General features: G+C 36.2%; 8 protein-coding genes across 8 annotated transcripts; 2 read left to right on the forward strand and 6 right to left on the reverse strand.

Annotated features, from left to right (window-relative positions):
- Positions 1-1,489: 1,489 nt before the first annotated feature.
- On the reverse strand, positions 1,490-2,206 carry MONOS_13452 (uncharacterized protein; the record flags this gene model as incomplete). Its single annotated transcript, XM_067866159.1, has 2 exons — positions 1,490-1,696; positions 1,799-2,206. 2 exons carry the CDS (start codon positions 2,204-2,206, stop codon positions 1,490-1,492), a joined length of 615 nt encoding a protein of 204 aa, XP_067732713.1.
- Positions 2,207-2,387: 181 nt separating this feature from the next.
- Positions 2,388-2,624, reverse strand: MONOS_13453 (uncharacterized protein; the record flags this gene model as incomplete). Its single annotated transcript, XM_067866160.1, has 1 exon — positions 2,388-2,624. One exon carries the CDS (start codon positions 2,622-2,624, stop codon positions 2,388-2,390), a length of 237 nt encoding a protein of 78 aa, XP_067732714.1.
- A 322-nt stretch (positions 2,625-2,946) lies between these two features.
- Positions 2,947-3,180, reverse strand: MONOS_13454 (uncharacterized protein; the record flags this gene model as incomplete). The annotated part of the gene is made up of 1 exon (XM_067866161.1): positions 2,947-3,180. The coding sequence occupies one exon, from the start codon at positions 3,178-3,180 to the stop codon at positions 2,947-2,949; it is 234 nt and encodes a 77-aa protein (XP_067732715.1).
- Positions 3,181-7,902: 4,722 nt separating this feature from the next.
- Positions 7,903-8,275, forward strand: MONOS_13455 (uncharacterized protein; the record flags this gene model as incomplete). Its single annotated transcript, XM_067866162.1, has 2 exons — positions 7,903-8,037; positions 8,126-8,275. 2 exons carry the CDS (start codon positions 7,903-7,905, stop codon positions 8,273-8,275), a joined length of 285 nt encoding a protein of 94 aa, XP_067732716.1.
- Positions 8,276-9,574: 1,299 nt separating this feature from the next.
- On the forward strand, positions 9,575-10,256 carry MONOS_13456 (uncharacterized protein; the record flags this gene model as incomplete). Its single annotated transcript, XM_067866163.1, has 2 exons — positions 9,575-9,585; positions 9,887-10,256. The coding sequence occupies 2 exons, from the start codon at positions 9,575-9,577 to the stop codon at positions 10,254-10,256; spliced, it is 381 nt and encodes a 126-aa protein (XP_067732717.1).
- A 542-nt stretch (positions 10,257-10,798) lies between these two features.
- MONOS_13457 (uncharacterized protein) lies at positions 10,799-11,101 on the reverse strand (the record flags this gene model as incomplete). Its single annotated transcript, XM_067866164.1, has 1 exon — positions 10,799-11,101. The coding sequence occupies one exon, from the start codon at positions 11,099-11,101 to the stop codon at positions 10,799-10,801; it is 303 nt and encodes a 100-aa protein (XP_067732718.1).
- Positions 11,102-11,140: 39 nt separating this feature from the next.
- On the reverse strand, positions 11,141-11,452 carry MONOS_13458 (uncharacterized protein; the record flags this gene model as incomplete). Its single annotated transcript, XM_067866165.1, has 1 exon — positions 11,141-11,452. The coding sequence occupies one exon, from the start codon at positions 11,450-11,452 to the stop codon at positions 11,141-11,143; it is 312 nt and encodes a 103-aa protein (XP_067732719.1).
- A 1,049-nt stretch (positions 11,453-12,501) lies between these two features.
- MONOS_17230 (uncharacterized protein) lies at positions 12,502-14,755 on the reverse strand. The gene is made up of 4 exons (XM_067870130.1): positions 14,663-14,755; positions 14,544-14,587; positions 13,985-14,472; positions 12,502-13,753 (listed from the first exon to the last, which is right to left on the reverse strand). Exons 1-4 carry the CDS (start codon positions 14,743-14,745, stop codon positions 13,055-13,057), a joined length of 1,314 nt encoding a protein of 437 aa, XP_067732720.1. The 5' UTR covers positions 14,746-14,755; the 3' UTR covers positions 12,502-13,054.
- Positions 14,756-17,052: the final 2,297 nt, after the last annotated feature.

Genomic DNA, 17,052 nt, shown 5'->3' on the forward strand with positions numbered 1-17,052 from the left:
AAAAGTGACATCAGATCAAAAATTTAACCCATCGTCATTAAATAATTTGCATTCAGTTTCCATTATTCTTATGAAAAATAAAACAATACACTAAAATGCTTATCAGTTCATTACAAACTTCTTTCTGGAAAGAAATATTTTGAAACAAATAATTATATATTAAATTAAATGATCAAAATTAAAAAACTTGTTTCGCAATAAAAAAGAGTTACGTTTGCTTGAACAATCAAACAATTGCTGCATTATGAATTATTCACGGTATATTTCGATTCTTTTTTAGAATTAACAAAAACACTGATAATTATTTAAGTTTTAACTTAATCAGAATTTTTCAATGCTCAGAATGAATATCAAATTTCATGGAAGCAAATACAGCTTGCACAAATTGGAATGAACAAACGGATTATCAAAAATTGATGGTTTGCTATTTGTTTTTCTTTATATCTAATAAATTTTAATTATTTCTTTTTTAGTGTTTCAAATTTGTAGCAGATTTCTGAGCGCTTTTTAAGAAAGAACTTGCAATTTGAAAATTCACAACAGATTCATTAGAAGAAGAAGAAGATTTCTGCTGAGGGTTATGAGATACCAGAGCGAGACGATATTTGTGTCATAAGTTGCAGACAATCATGGAGATAACAAGCAATGTAGAGAGTTGGACACACCGTGTCACTCATTGAGTTTTGGAGTGCAGCACATTATTCCATCTCTATTCTCTCAGTTGCTGATCTTGGAGCAAACAGAAATTGTTGGGAAGTGTGATGTGCATGATGTGATCATCCGCTCACTTGAGTCTCCCTCAGCAGCTTTGATTTATCTGAACTCAACATTTGCTAGCGATAAAGGAAATCTTATCACAACTTCTAAGAATGTTCGGATTGAGAGATTGAAATTCAACTTTATGTGGTCGTTTTCTTGCTCTGAAAGTTGTATTATCTTCGAAGAAAATGGTCAACTTTTTCTTTCGTTTGTTGATTTCTCTTCTTCCAAGTCATCATCACAATCATCATTTTCTTCTTTTCTTCTTCTTTTCCTCCTTCTCCCTCTCCTCATTCTCCTTCTCCTTGGCGTTTGCCTTCGCCTTCTTCAACTTCTTCTTATCAAACGTTTTGTTCAAAAATATGTGGAAAGAAGACTGTTGTATTCTCAATGTTAACTGCATATTTGTTTCTTTCAAAAGCTTTTGATAGAAAATGAATACAACAAGAAACAGGAGATGCAAGAGGATGAAAAAGGAAAAGAAGATGATAACTCCGATGAACATGTCATCAGTGAAATCGAAAGGTCGATCTCATCTTATGCACACTCGATGAACAGCAGCATATTGTTGATCACCATCTCTTTCTCGATCGGAACCTGTTTGTGCTGTGAAGAAGAAGAAGAAGAAGCCAAGGTATCACATCCTTCGCACTCCCTCTTCCACGCCATCGCCTCATGGAACTGCACCATACGCTGCCAGTCCCATTGCGGCAGCCCAAAGCAGATCGTTTCAACCACATTGCTCCTCTACACAAGCCGCCGCTCCGTCCTGAACAGCTCTGGCGACTCTTCTTTCTTTGCCTCTGCCAACTGGACACATTCCACTCACCACTTTGGCCACTGCCCCTACCACTGCCCCTGCCACTACCCCCGCAGGCATCCCCGAAAGCATTTGCACCTGGTCATCCAGCGCAGACTTGTCGTCTTCACAACTGCGCTGTTTTCAGAATGAGTTAGAAGATGTCGTCGGCAAGCAGCATCATACGCATCCATCTACAGTTGGTACAGCTTGAAGAAATCTCCGCCTTCATATGCCCACAGCACTGACATTAAATATGGCAGACAGCATCAAAACAACCAGCGTGCGTCTCAGAAGATCCGCAGCGACAGCACCTGTGGAGTCTGCGGAAAGCATACGCAGAAGAGACTCCAACTCCGAGTGCGTGATCACTTTGCACACTGCCCCCGATGAAGACGATGGCGATGATGACGAAGTTGATGAATCGCCACTGCATATCGCATCATACAGCGACTTCATCTCATCCTTTCGCTTCGCTGCCTCTGCTTTGAAGAAGTTCAGCAGAAACCCCAGAAACACTGACGCGTCTGCGTCTTTCTTCTCTGACTGTATCTTCTCAACATCCACCAAAAAACGTCTTGATCTTCTTCTCCGCTGCCCTTTCAAGCACGATGCTGAAGAACAAGAAGAACGACAGCTTGTCTTCATTGAACTCCTCCCTCACAAACCTCCCTAACAGCCACATCTCTGCAAAGTTCCACTGGAAAAGCTTCTCCCCCGTGGATCATCACCTTTCTGATTGCCTCGCTTTTCTTCTGATTCTTAATCTCCTTTTCGAACAGCGCCTTCTGCTCTCAGATCGTCTGCTCCTTCACTTTCTGCAGCACCATCACATCTTCATTTTCGTTCTCCATCTTGTTCTCTTCTGCTGCACCGTTGCATCTGCTCTTCCACCACCACCTCCATTTGTCCCAACGCCTTTCTCCTCCAATCTCTCGCTGATCAAAGATCTCGTTTCCTCACTTCCGCCACCTCCTCCACCACCTCTGTTTACTTCTCCCGCAACACTCACCCCGCTTCCCACTTTCACAACAACCCCCTTCCTGCTCGGGTCTGGACCAAGCATCACAGCACTTCCACCACAATGCTTGCCACAGGCTTCTCTTGGGACTTTTTACACAGCCCCGAAGGCAGTATCAATAAAGCCTAAGACAGAACCATTCCACGATTTACTGAGTCCGACGAAGAAGATATGGAAAGCGACACACAAGACCCTTCAGAAACAGCTTGCAATCCACACTCACCACTCCTCCTTGCTGAGCCCAGCACTTCTTCTCCTTCTCAATCCCCACACCAATCAGCCTCGCCTTCTTTTTGTTCACCTCCAGCTGCTCCAGAGCTCATTCGCATCTGAATTATTCTTCTCGCTCAGCTCCAGAATCATCCTCTCATGCATCTAATTGATCTTCCCCATCTCCTTCAGCTGCTCCTCTCGCCGGATCTTCCGTTTCGAGATCCGCTCTTCGTCCCGGATCTTCAACAGCAGCATGTTGAACTCCTAGTACCGCTTTTCTATCTCCTGCTTCTCCTCCTCGTGCTGCTCCTTCAGCTCCTGGATCTACCGCCCCAGCCCCTCCTTCAACACCTCCAGCTCCGCCAGATGTGCCTCGTTGTTCCCGCATATCTCACTCAGCATCTGCACCGCTTTCCTCGACTGGAGCGAGTTAATCAACATCATCTCAACCACCAAAGACAGAAAAGACAAATAAAACAGATCACGAACGATGGGAACGCGTTCACAACCTTCGGAGCAAAGACCAAATTGCGCCCCGACTTCGCTCCCATTGATGCCATAAGCGAAGGAAGCGTTACCACAAGTGGAAACGAAAGCATTGCCTAAAGCACAATATTATGTCCCTACAACACACGGTCTATGCAGCACATCACTTTATGTCAGAGTGGAAACTTTCAGTGTCTTTGGCGCAGGCTGCGATTGAAACAAAAACACAGATGGAAATGTGTGTTGTGTAGACACCTCAGCTGACTCTATTATTTAAATCCGCGTCTGCCTATCGTTGATGCCCTTCGCTGCTTTCGACGTGTATGACTTTTCCTCCACCAATGCATCCGAAGTATCAATTTCAGGAGCTGAAGATGGTGCTGATGGATGCTCATCCTTTATGGTCTTCTCTTCGGTTCTTTACCTACGAAATGGAGAAGCTGACAGACATACTGCTCCAGAGAAACATAAGAATTCGAAGAAGATACAAAACGTTGGAATGACAGTTGCGTTTCATAGTGTGAAAGAGGTTTATTTGAGATTAGCTACCATACAAATTGATAGAACATCGTCGGAAAAATAATACATTTGTGTTCAAATCAGAAAGGATCAGTTATCCATATAAGCTATTCATTTGAGAGTTTTGAATAAGGATGAAACAGAGTTTATTTGCGCTTTGCATTGAAAAGAAATGGAAAAGATGAGTAAAAAATATATGTGGAAATAAAAGCGACTGTTGAAATGATTCAGGATTTAAATCTGAAATTAGAACAGTATGCTTTTTTTCATTACAAATAAAAGTGTTTTTCTATTGAAAATGAACAGTTATTATTATTTGTTTTCTCAGTTGTAATTACTGTTATTGTTCTTTGAGAATAACTTCTTTCGTATTATTCAGCATTAATTCCCAACGCAGTTGTGGATTATCTTTGAACAAAATTTACAAAAAAATATTCCAAGATAAGAAACAAATTGTCTTTTCGTTTTCCAAACAAAGTAAAATGAATAAAAATAAGCAACAATTCAAAAAATCAGAATAATTATGCAAATGAATGAAAGGATATAAACGAAAATAAATGAATTACACGTTTTGTCTCAAATAACTGAAAAAAGGATATTGGCCAACGCTTATTCGACAAAAAAGTTAAAAGTTTATATGAAATCTATCTAACTGAAACTTAATATTACTGGATAAGCGGAAAAATAACCAACATGAAGTATTTCTTAAAATATTTTGGGAATGGAATGATCAACATTTTTTGATCATACATGATCTTTTGTGGGACAAAATTAAACTCGAGGAACTTTTCAAAAAAATTTTGCCTTATGTTTATATTTCAAAACAGAAAAACCAATTACTGTTATTCAAACCTTCGAATATTTGTTGTATTTTCGAAAAATACTTTTTGCCAGTGTTTGTGTGCATAAACATGTATTCTAACATTTGCACAGTGTCATTTGCAGATTTTTTCTCCATGAAATTCCAAACATCTTTACACTTTTCACTTTTTCTGGATGATGAAAGGTCCGAAAACCGAATCTTGCAGTCTTTTGATGCCATTGCCGCGAAAAGTTGTTAGGAAATGAAGAAAAGCAAACAATGGGTGTTAACATAATTATTTTATTCGATATTTTTCGATTTGAAAATGGTTTTTCTGATGAAATTGAGTTGGTTGTTTTTCATCATTCTTTCCAATTGCAAAGATACTCGAAGCACAAGATGTCTCTGAAACTACCACATAGGATAACAAAGAAATTATTTCTATTACATCTTTTCATTAAAACAATATTAATTCAGTTCAGGGAGATTCAAATGAATCACATTTTCAGCAAACGAGTAACTTCTAAATTTTTGAAATGCACAATACCTTTTGCGAAACCAAAGGATTTCAAAAATTTTGCATCAACAATAACATAAACATAATTTGTGAAATTCAACTCTTTGGCTGGACATATAAATGTCGCAATATAACATTTGTCTTCGACTTTGATGCTTTTAACATATTAAACAACACAAAAGATGGATTGCTTCATTTCTCACATTAATTCTGTCATTCCGTTTTATTTCCAAGGTGAGTCAACCGATATGGTGAATTTGAGTTTTATTTCCAAAGACAATGTTTCCTCTTCCAATCTCTCTTTTTAATCTGATGATTTTATTCCTATGATTTTGAGGAATTTTATCAAGGCAGTTCATGCAGTTTCAACAACAAACAATTTTCGATTGTTTTGCAAGAACAAAAGTGAACAGATAAGAAATAGCACCTTCAGAAACGGTTCATGTGAAACATTCGAGAACAGTGATTATCGAGGAAAACATTCATCTTATAAAAGTTCAATGAAAAATTGCTTCATTCATTCATGAGTGAATGCATTTGAAGGAGGGATTTCAAGCGGATAGAATACTTCACAGACTCTAATTTGGAAGAACCAAGTGACAAACAGAAAAATAGAAAGATTTTCTCACAATTCAATCAATTATTAAATAACAGCTTATCACAAATTTGTCTAGGATATAAATATTTTGATAAATGGATTCTTAAAAAACCAATCAATGGTCTTGTTAATGCAAGCACAATTGGTGGCTAAAATGATTTGAACGTAGTATTTACAACATATTTTGAAACAACAAATTCTTCTTCATTTTCTGTCTCAGTGTGTTTGCTATTCACACTTTTCCAACGAATTTCACTCTGCACATAATTCACTCTTAAAAATGTCTTGCTAATGATTTTTGGAAAAGGATTTATCCTAATGAGTTGCAAAATCACCACAATCATTGCAATCACTTTTTTTTTATGGTTATAATGCAATCATTTCAATGTGCATATGAACATGCTTTGCCTTTGTCTGATCTTTTACAAAGTTGCTGCAAGCAATTTGTATTCAAAGAATATCTAAGTTTATTTTCTTTATAAATTCAATTCTCTCATAAGTTTTGATGTATCTCTTTTTGCCTGAATTAAATTCTAATTTCTTTTAATGAACATCTTTGCATGCCATAGGCCCTTTTTTCTTGCTGATTTGCAATGTTTCTTTCACTCTTTTCAAATATACCCGCTTTCAAAGTGAATGGCGGCTTTCTCCTTATTTTCCTCCATTTCCGAAATATCACTTCTTCTTCTTCTTCTCCTTCTTGATTTGTTTCACCAAAAGAAAAATACGAAAATACTCATTCATATTATTTATTTTCTTTTCCTTCAAAAATTCGTTTTCGTTGTAGTCATCATCAATATCATCATCGTCATCATGATCTTCTTCTTCTTTTTCTTCTTCTTTTTCTTCTTCTTTTTCTTCTTCTTTTTCTTCTCCTTCACCTTCCTCGTCATCCACGTCTTCTCATCTTCTTCATCTTTTTCAATTTCTTCTTCGTATTCTTTGCTGATATCATTTGGCATTTGATTCATTTGAACTTTCAGCGCTGACAGAACAGCATCATTTTCAGTTTTCGAAAAGAAAGGCAGGGATCCCACAAAAAGGGAGTCAATCAACTTTGAAGGAATGTAATTCTATTGATTGGCTTGAAAGTATCTATCATTAATATTGCAATTTGGATAATAATCTCCTTGTGAAAAATACCTGCTGAACATAATATTATATTCAATCAACAACGTCATATGAAGCCTTGTCATATTCTTTTTCAGAAAAATCATCAAATTCTTTTTAAATTTCTCTGCTTCCATTTTTATTTTCCTTCTTCGTCTTCTTCGTCTCCTTCGTTTTATTCGTTATCTTTGACTTTTTTGCTGCTTCCTCCTGCTTGGCATTTGGAAAAGACTTTCATCATTCGGATGCATTTATCTATTTCAATTCTGCAGAGATGTTAAATTGTACTGAAAATTATTTCATTTCCTTCCATTCAACACAGCAGATCAATCATTGTATTAACCTTCATTCCATTTGCCATTCACGATTTTAATGATGAAATGCTATCTGTATTAAAGATATCTTTTTATTCTTATAGTCTTTTTATTCTTCAACATCTTCTTCGATGACCAACAAAAATAATGTTGACATTTCCATTTCATTCGAATTCCCAACGAATTCAGTGCCAAGCATTATGTTTCGTTTCTTCCCAGAAAGACAAACGGAAATTTTAATCTTGATGGAATATCATCTGAAATAAAAGAAAAAGGAAGAGATATTATGATGAGTAAGGAAAAGAAGGGAAACCGACAAGCAACAAGAAACGGAGGATGCCTTTCCCTCCATTTTCAGTGAATGAAGGAGGTACAGATGAAAAGAAAATTACATCGAAGCTAATTTTGTTTGGAGATGAATTACAACAGAGATAACCTCAGAGAGATTTCTCCATCACCATGTGTATTCTCCTTCAGTGAGAGTGATTTTCTTGGAATATCTCCGACTGAGCAAACTCTTTCATGTTCATCTTCATTTTCGACTTCAGCAGCTTCTTTTGCATTTTTCTGATCACTTCTTTAATGTCATATCCATGATGATCTTCTTTGAATGTTACTGGATGAACAGAAAAGACGAGCAGTTGGAGACATCTTAACAAACACAGAAATGCAAGAGCGAGTTGCCTCTTCACACTCCAATTTTTCAGTGCGTTCTCATTCAATTCTCTCACATCAACCAAAAATTGGGAGGAAACTTAGATGAAATGAAAGTTGATGACGACGAATGCGAAGAAAACGATGATGATAACGAGGAAGAAGAAGAAGAAGAAGAGAATGAGAAAGAGGAAACAAAAGAAGAAAGAGATAATAAGTGTTTGGGGAAAGACACACACAACAAAGTATTCCCGTATTTTCAAAAGCCAAAGGAACATTCAAAAGCAGTTAAAGAAGATGATTAGGAATGAATTATGTGACGCATTTGGTTAGACTGAAAAGTTGCCTGGGTCATTTTGTGGGGAAGAAACGCTGCCTCTTCTGCAGCCGTTGGGAGAACAGAGGGAAGAAGGCGGGGAAGGGAAGAGAGGAGCGACAAAGCATCGTCTTCTTTATCGGTACGTTGGCTTCAGAATTGTTTGAAAAGAGGGTGCAATGAATGAGCATCAGCATCCTCCTTCTCCTTCTCAACCACAAACGCATTTTCTTTCATATTCCCACCACTCATCCACTTCTTCTCCTCCTCCTTTCCCATCTTCACTATCTTCACCATCATCTGCTTCTTCTTCTTCATATTCCTCTTCAAATATCACATATCAATCTGAATTCGAGTAGTTATGATTGTGATTGCAATTGTTCATCTGCCACCCAGCAATCTGCATTGCAGTTATTTCTGTCTGATTACACACAGTTTGAGAGTGTCTCCAACACGCCGATTCTATCGAAGATTCCCTTTTGGAGCACTTGTGAAGGATTTGATTGCTCCTGTGTGCAGATGCCTTCTCCGCCTCCGCACTCTTCAGATGCACTGCCTCTTCCTCTTCCTCTTCCCCCTCTTCATCTTCTTCGCTTTTATTTTTCTCAGCATTTTCATCATCATTATGGATATCGTAACTTTCTCCTCCATCAACCTCATCTTCCTTCTAATCATCATCTTCAATCATAGCCTGTTTCATATCTCCATTCGGATGATTATCTTCATTTGACTCAGCCACATCAAAATGTTTGCCGTTTGATGAACAACGTTAATTTTTGGATGAATTCAGAAATGAAAACGAAAATGGATCAAAAGGAGATGAGAAAGAAAAAGGAGCAGAGAAATAGCAGAAGAACAATAGAAATATGAAGAAGAAGAAGAATATTCAGAGAGAGGAAGAACTTCAGAGAGGAGGAGGGAAAAGGAGAAAATTGAATGGTTGATTTATTTTTTGGACTGTGAAAGAGGAAAGGAAAAAGCAGAAACGGAAATATTGATTGCGTTTCTTCGATAATTTTTTTCTCCGAAATCTTCATATTCTTCCTTCTCCCTTCTTCCTCGTCTGTTTTTATCAGTCTTCAACATCATAACAAGCAATATTATCTTCAATGCCTTCTTTTCTTCTTTTTTCTTTCTCTTCTTCTGTTTCTTGTTCTTCTTCACTGCTTTCTTCATCCCCATCTCATTCATCCTCTCAAACAATCCAGCCTTTCTCTGCCTTTGGGCAATATTACACATATATCTCTTCTTCTTTTTTATCTTCTTCGTCTGTTCCTCTTCTTCTTTTTCTTCTCCTTTTTATCCTTCTTCTTCCTCTAATTATTCTTCATCTCCATTATTTTCTTCTGCTTCTTTTAATAATAATAATTATTATTATTTTTGTTTATCCACCTCCTTTTTCTTCCTGCATTTCTTCTTTTCATTTTTTTCCATTAAAAATGCATAACCTTTTTAAACAAAGTTATATGTCAGTGATGTATTTGTTTCTTTCAATAATTCTTCAATTGATGATCCATGTGACTTTGACAGGAGATAAATAAATAATAAGTGAAAAAAAAGATAATTAAGATGGATATGAAAACTTCAATGAAAATGTAATCAAAAAGTCAATCACACCCAAATTACACTCAAAGAATAGCAGCATATAGTTGATCTCCATTTCTTTCTCGCTCGGAACCTTCTCTAACTTTTCTTTAGAAGAAGAAGACGAAGACGAGGAATAAGATAAAGGCAACGTATCCCCTTTTTTTTCTTCTATGCGTAATGCGATTGTGAAGAAAAACAGCTTCAAACACTTCCCGTCGTTCTGCAAAAGCCAAATTCATATCACTCCTTCTGCATCGTTCCTCCCCAGCTGCAGCTCCACCAGCTCCACCAGTAGCCTCACCATCTGGAACTGCACCCACTACCCTTCTTTCTTCCCCTCTGCTTACTGCACAGTGTCAACCCTCCGCTTCAGCCCAGCCGATTCCCCCTCCGACACCCCACGATAGCACCCGCACACAGTCGTCCAGTTCAGGCTTCAACAGCGCAACGTGCTGGCTCACCGTCTTCACAACTGAGCTGTTCTCAGACGCCGTTAGAATCCCCCGTCATTCTTCTGCATCGCACACATCTAGAAGCTGCACGCACAGTGTGAAGAAGTAGTTTCGCTTGCACGCCTCCTGCACCGACGCAAACGATGGAAGTCAGCAGCCCGACAGCCGGTGCGCATCCCGGAAGATCTACAGCGACAGCGCCTGCAGCGTCTGAGGATAGTATAAACACAGAAGAGATTCCAGCTCCAAGTGCGTGATCTCTCTCTACACTACCTCTGGAGATGATTATGTTGATGATGATGAAATCTATGGAAAGTCCCTTCGTATCGCATCATGCAGCGTTTTCTTCGCATCCTTTCGCTTATCTGTCTCTGCCCACAAGCTGTTCATCAAAAACACCAGATACACTGATATTTTCGCCTCCCTCTTCTCCGACTCCAGCCTCTCAAACTCCACCACAATCCATCTTGATCTTCATCTCCGCTGCCCTTTCAAGCACCATGTCGAAGAACAAGAAGAACGAAAGCTTGTCTTTCTTGAATTCCTCTTGCACAAGTCTCCCAAACAGTCACACCTCTGCAATATTTCACTGGAATGGCTTCTTCCCCGTGGATCATCACATTCCAGACAACATCGCTCTTCTTCTGATTCTCAATCACTTCCTCGAACAGCGCGTTCTGCTAACATATCGTTCCAAAGTGCATTTTCGACAGCACCTTCAGCATCTTCATTTTCCTTCTCCGTCTTGTTCATCTTCTGTTTCACAGTTGCATCTTTTCTTCCGCCCCCACTTCCATTTGTCCCAACGTCTTTCTTCTCCAATCTCTTGTTGATCCCAGATTTCGTTCCCCAACTTCCACCTCCATCGCCATTGCTATTTGCTTCTCCTACAACACTCATCTCGCTCTTAACTTTCGCAACAACCCCCTTCCCATTCAAGTCTGGCCCAAGCATAACAATTCTTCCATTGTTGATGATTTCTGTTAACTTCTCCTAGCACTTTTTCCGCAACCTCATCGTTGGAATCATCTTCATTATGGACGGATCCATTCCAATTTCTGTGGAAGCCAGTGAAGAAGACATGGAAAGCAGAACATCAGACTTTGCATGCGATCTGTCGATTTCTCTGCTGATCTCCGTGCTGTGCTGAATACGGAGCATCTTCTCCTTCTCAATACTCTCATCAATAAACTCCGCTTTCTCCTTCATCTCCATCAGCGACCTCTTCAGCCATTGCGCATCTGCGTTGAACTTTTCGCTCAGCTCTGGAATCTTCCTCTCGTGTATCTTAATAATATTGTTCATTAAGTTCATCTTTTTCGTTAGTCCACTCGATCGCTTCATTAATCGCCATTCTGAATAAACTATTGCAGAATTATGATAAGTTCAGTATTCCTCTTCTCCTTCTCTATTTCCTTCATTTTTTCATTTTTATATCCATATCAACTTAATCATATTATAATTTATTTAACAAAGTTTGATTTAATTGCATTTTGGAACAGGAAAATGAAAGTGATGAAACATTTGAAGTGAATTTCAACAATGAATTAATATTTTACACGAAGTTGATTTTAAACTGATCGTCAGAAAAACAAATTAAATGTGCATGAATAAAAGTGATAAAATAATCTTATTCAATCGAATCCCAAAGAATATATTATTTATTTCTTTCATGCTCACTTATCACTGCATGATTTATTTGATTGAGATTTGCAAATAAACTTTTCTCTAATCTTTGAAAATTATAGAGTGATTTTTTCGATAGTGAAAAGGTGTTCAACAAATTTAGTCTTGTTGTTTACTTTAGGCATACAACAAATGCATAATTGCATTCGTTTATTTCAAGACAGGCAAAAAAACAGTCTTGAAAAACAATTTGTCAAGATTTTTCAATTAATCAAGCATATTGCATTTTCTTTTTTCAAAATAAAAAAATAATTTCATTGGTTTTCACAGATTATTGTTAAGAAAAAACAATTAATACAAAGATAAAGATTTGAAAGAAAAAAAATAAAAGATTATAGTTTTTCAACTATTAGCTCGAATATAAAATAAAACATAGTTCCAAATGTGCAATTTTTATTTGTGAAATCATTTTATATAGATAAGTTTAACAATGAACAGCAATAAATCAAAAAATACTGTTTTAATCTCAATTTTTTATAATAATGGTGATACAAAACTATAATTTGATCTTTCGTGGTTTTGTGACCAAAAAGAAGATAATTATCAAAGTGTTTCGCACATATGAATTTATTTCATTTTTTAATTATGAGCACGATGGAAAAAATTAAAAATCTTGTTATTTCCAACAACCGAATTTTTTCTTTGAAAAAAAATGATTTCGAAAATAATGTCCCAAATATTATTTCAAAAGTTTTAATTTGACGTATTTAAATTTAAAAGAAATATTTATTCAAAAAACGTTGTTCAACTGTTGATGAAAAATTTCATTCAGGAAAACAATAGCGAAGTAGGCTTGATGAAATAATAATATAAAAAACAAATAAATACTTGTTATTCTAAATGCAAATTATGCAAATTCAATAATAACCGGTAAGCAATATAAATAATAATTATAATAATTATTATAAAAATAAAAACTAGAAAAAAAAAACCAACTTTTTGTCACTGTAAAATATAGCATTGAAGAGAATAAATCCAAGAATAAATAACAATAATAAAAAACATATAACATATCTTGTTTAAGAAAGATAATGTATAATTAAAATTCAAGTAGTTAATCAGAAAAAAAAAAAAAAAAAAAACTCTTGAAATGCAAAACAAACGAAAAAATGAGGCTGCAAAATGAAGCGCTTGCTATGAAAATATATACCTCATTTACAAACATATTAAACAATCCGATGAATTTTCTGATGAAGCTCTAAACAGTGTTTTCTCAAAGCTTCACATCACTTCATGAAAGCTCGTGATAATGTCTTCATACCCTTCTTCTTCCAACATTTCGAACATCGCTCTTTTTTTCATCTGCCAACTTTTTTTGTCTATTTTTAAATCCGTTTTTTTTTTGTATAATCTTTCCGAGAGCGATAAAAGAATTTCCTTGGACTTCGCCGTTTGATTGTCATCTAATATTGGTCGGCACATTCTCTCCAAAACAATGTTTGCAGCTCCACTCTCTGCCAAAATAAAAATATCTTCGCCAATTGTAATTTTTATTCTGTAAAATAAATTTATGCATTTTTTGCGAATTTTCATTTCATAGTCCTTCGCCAATGCATACACTCTGGATACGCACGCAGTCAACTCGACAACTTCTCCATAAATTTCATTGAATTCTTTTCTAAAGGTATTGAAAATTAAGTATAGCCATCTGGTAATAATTCTCACTCTCATCTTTTCCGAAAAATTCTTTTCATGTGTGTCCCAATTCAAGCTTCCATTCAGCTCATCCAATTCCTTTGTTGCTTCGCTCACGAAATGCATCTTTTGCAGAACCACTTCTTTCAAACTGTCATCTTCCTTAAATCTGGATATCAAAAAATGGAATGCTGATTGATTCGCAAGACATGTCAGATTGTGATGCTCCTGATGATATTGGATGATATCTGTGATTTCATTCAAATAATATTTTTGTTCGAGAGGCTTTTCAATAAAAAGAAAAAGATAGAGAAAAAGGGAAAGAAAAAGATAGAGAAAAAGAATAAGAAAAAAAAAAAGAATAAAAAAAAGAAAAAGAAAAAAAAAAGAAAAAAAGAAAGAAAAAGAAAAAGAAAAAGATAGAGAAAAAGAACAAGAAAAAGAACAAGAAAAAGAAAAAAAGAAAAAGAAAAAGAAATCTTTTAAAACATAGTTACAAAATGAGAGCAAGTATGCCTTTGATATTCCATTTAACGCTAGTAACGCCATTTCCACTTCCTCCCGTGTCTTTTTGTCGTTCCCTTTCTTCAAGGCAACTTTCAAAAGGAGACTAACACTGAGTGCGTGCAATTCACCTGTTAAGCTTTGATAAAAAATCATCATAATACATTCACAAAGATCAGTCAGCAGCTTTTCGTTCCTTTTTTCTTTCATATCTTTTTCTTTAATAATCATCTTCTTCAATTCTTTGAGCAATGATTTATTAGTGAAATCCAAGCTTATCCCTTTCATCACCTTCCAAAATCCAACATATTTCAACAACAGAAGTGCATTCAGAAATGATTTCTTTTTATCTTTGAGCATGTTGAAAATGCCTGTAAAGAGTTCAACTGTAAATATAGATTTCAGATCATCATCGTGTAACTGGAACATTATTCCATTCATTTCAAGGACTTTCTGTTTCTGCACTCTTTCTGTGCAATGTTCCAGTTCAGAAAACAATTCTAAAAAAAAAAAATTCATAACAATACACCAAATATCACAACAGTTAAATCAAAAGGGAAAATGAACAAACTGAAAAAATTATTTTTTAAAGTCACGACAGAACCCTCTTTCATTCTAATTGCCAAAACGGCATGTTCAGTTTGCATGGCAAAGTGTTTCAATAATCACAAAAAATGAACAAGCGCAAACAATGTGTTTTCTTCGGTAAATATTGCAGAAGCAGTGTCAACCGCACTTGCTTTTTGGGAAGAACTGGAAATAGAATTGCCCATTGATCAAATTGCCTTAATATAAGTCATTTTTGCCTTTCTTTTCAATATGATTTCTGGAAATCACAAGTTTTTAAAAGAATAAATATGGAATTAATGTAAAGAAACATCAGAAATTATTTGGAGTGGATGAAAATGAGTGTATTAGCGTTTTTTTCAAATTCGAAGTCAAAAAATGAATTCAGAGGCAGATTGACAAAACGAAAAGAGATAAAATTCCAAAAGATGCTCAAAAGTCTGTTTCTTGGGCAGCCCCACAAAAAAGAAAATAATAATCTTGTTTGTATTGGTGAAAGGGAAAAACAAATTATATTTTTTGCTGAGACGCAGAATGAATAAACGCTTCACGAATAAGTGAACAGGCACAGCAATTGAAGAGGCACAGCAAAACACAGAATTTTCTTCCTTGCTGTCGAATCACAAATGATTCTGTGAAATGCATTTGAGGCAATTGGAATGTTTCCCCAGAAAAGTCTGAAATCGCTTCGAAAACATCAAAATATGATTGTCGATGAAGATAAAAAGAAAGAAAGAAACAGACAACAGATAAATTGTGAAATAAAAAACCAGTTGCTGAAAAGATAAAGATGCAAATAGCAAAATCAAACATATGTTATTCCTCTTCTTGTGTTCTCGCCTTCAATTCAATCCTTTCGCAGCAAATCGAAATAAATACCCTGAATTGGTTACTTGATGCACTCCTCACCTTCTTCTCCATCTCCTTCTCATTCATCGCTGGTATCATATTCGTCGCTTTGCTCAACAAAAGATGCCAACTTGTCAGATATTCTGCTTGTTGTTTGAAGATGATCTTCCTGTCTTGCATCATCTCCTTCTGTGAACGTATTTTCAATTGATTGTTGCCTGGCTTTTTTTGAGAGTGGCTTCAAAAGAAGAAATGCTTTAATTCTTTCTGCATGCGGAAAACTGTGACAGAAAATTTTGTTATTATCTCAAATAATAAATAATTTTTGTTTCTTCTTTTTCTTTTTCTTCTTCTTCTCTGCTTTGCTTTGGGTGTTGATGTGTCATTGCAATGCATGATTGAGTTATTCGAGACGAAGTGAAAGCGGAGGAGGAAAAAGAGATAAGTGAAGAATTGTTGCAGAAGAAGAATTTGAAGAAAGAGTTATTAAATCAGAAAGAACTTCTTCACATGTTATCTGTTTTCTATTCATCTCATTTGCATCATTTTCTCATTCTTTTTTTTTAAATTAATTCTTCTTCATCTTTTCCTTCGTCTTCTCATTCTTCCATTTCTCCTTTTTTCCCCAAAATCGCTTCCTCTCCCTCTTTTTCTTCATTTGTTCTCATTCCTTTCTTTCTTCCTCAGTTCTGCTTCTGCAACAAACACCTCCCTTGTCTTGCATCTTATCGAAGCATTCTTTTGCTTTTCTTGCTCTTCCGCAGCTGTCTCCTGCCAACAAACAATTAAATTCCCCGTCTCACTGCATTTGTAACTTAACGCCATGGAAGCACCCTCACATTAAAAAAATGCCACTGCTTCAATAATTACTGCAACATGAAAAGAAGACAAATGTGTGACGCTTCATTCTTCTTGTTGGAGCACGAGCAGCAAAGTGAACTCAATAAGCACCAGAAAAGAGGTTCGCTTGAAAACAGAATCTGATGAAATTCTCCATTTTTTTAAAAAACTTTTAAAATAGAAGCCACAACACAAGATAAACACAAACCAACATCATAACAATCAGAAATAAATACATTAAACATTCTTCAGAGGAATTGTTCACTCTCGATGTTCGTCTGAGAAAACATGGCCGTCTTGTCTAACGCTTGCAAACGCTTCATCAAACCAAAAACAAAGCAACGAAGTTCCCACAAATTAACTCCGCATCGATGCTACGCAAATGGAGCATAACAATAAAATCTCTGGATGGATGAGCTTGAAGAGGTTGAAACAAATATTCTGTATTTTTCTGTAGTTGCCTTTGGAGTCAAAGAAAGAAACTACGAATGATAATCACCTTGCAAACTCAAAATGGCTGTCCCTTCGAAGAATGAAATCCAAAAGCGGTTTGCCTGAATGTTTTTCGACTGCAAGCAAATATTCGACAATTGGATGTCTCGTAGTTGGCGTTTCTCCACTCTTTTCAAGCAAAAGCGGAATCAGAAATAGAATTTCGTCGCTTTCCATAACTCCCGGGCGCAGTCCGAGAAACAGGAAAACCTTATAAATATAATTGATATTTTGTGCGTCTCTTTTTTTTCATTGAATTCTTGTATTTTTTGTGATAAATATCCTTCCCTCGATATTGCCAGCCACTTTCCTTGCCCTAAAAGCTTTTCTTT

Source organism: Monocercomonoides exilis, assembly GCF_001643675.1.
Source record: "Monocercomonoides exilis strain PA203 chromosome Unknown scaffold9-1957334, whole genome shotgun sequence".
NCBI lineage: Eukaryota > Preaxostyla > Oxymonadida > Polymastigidae > Monocercomonoides > Monocercomonoides exilis.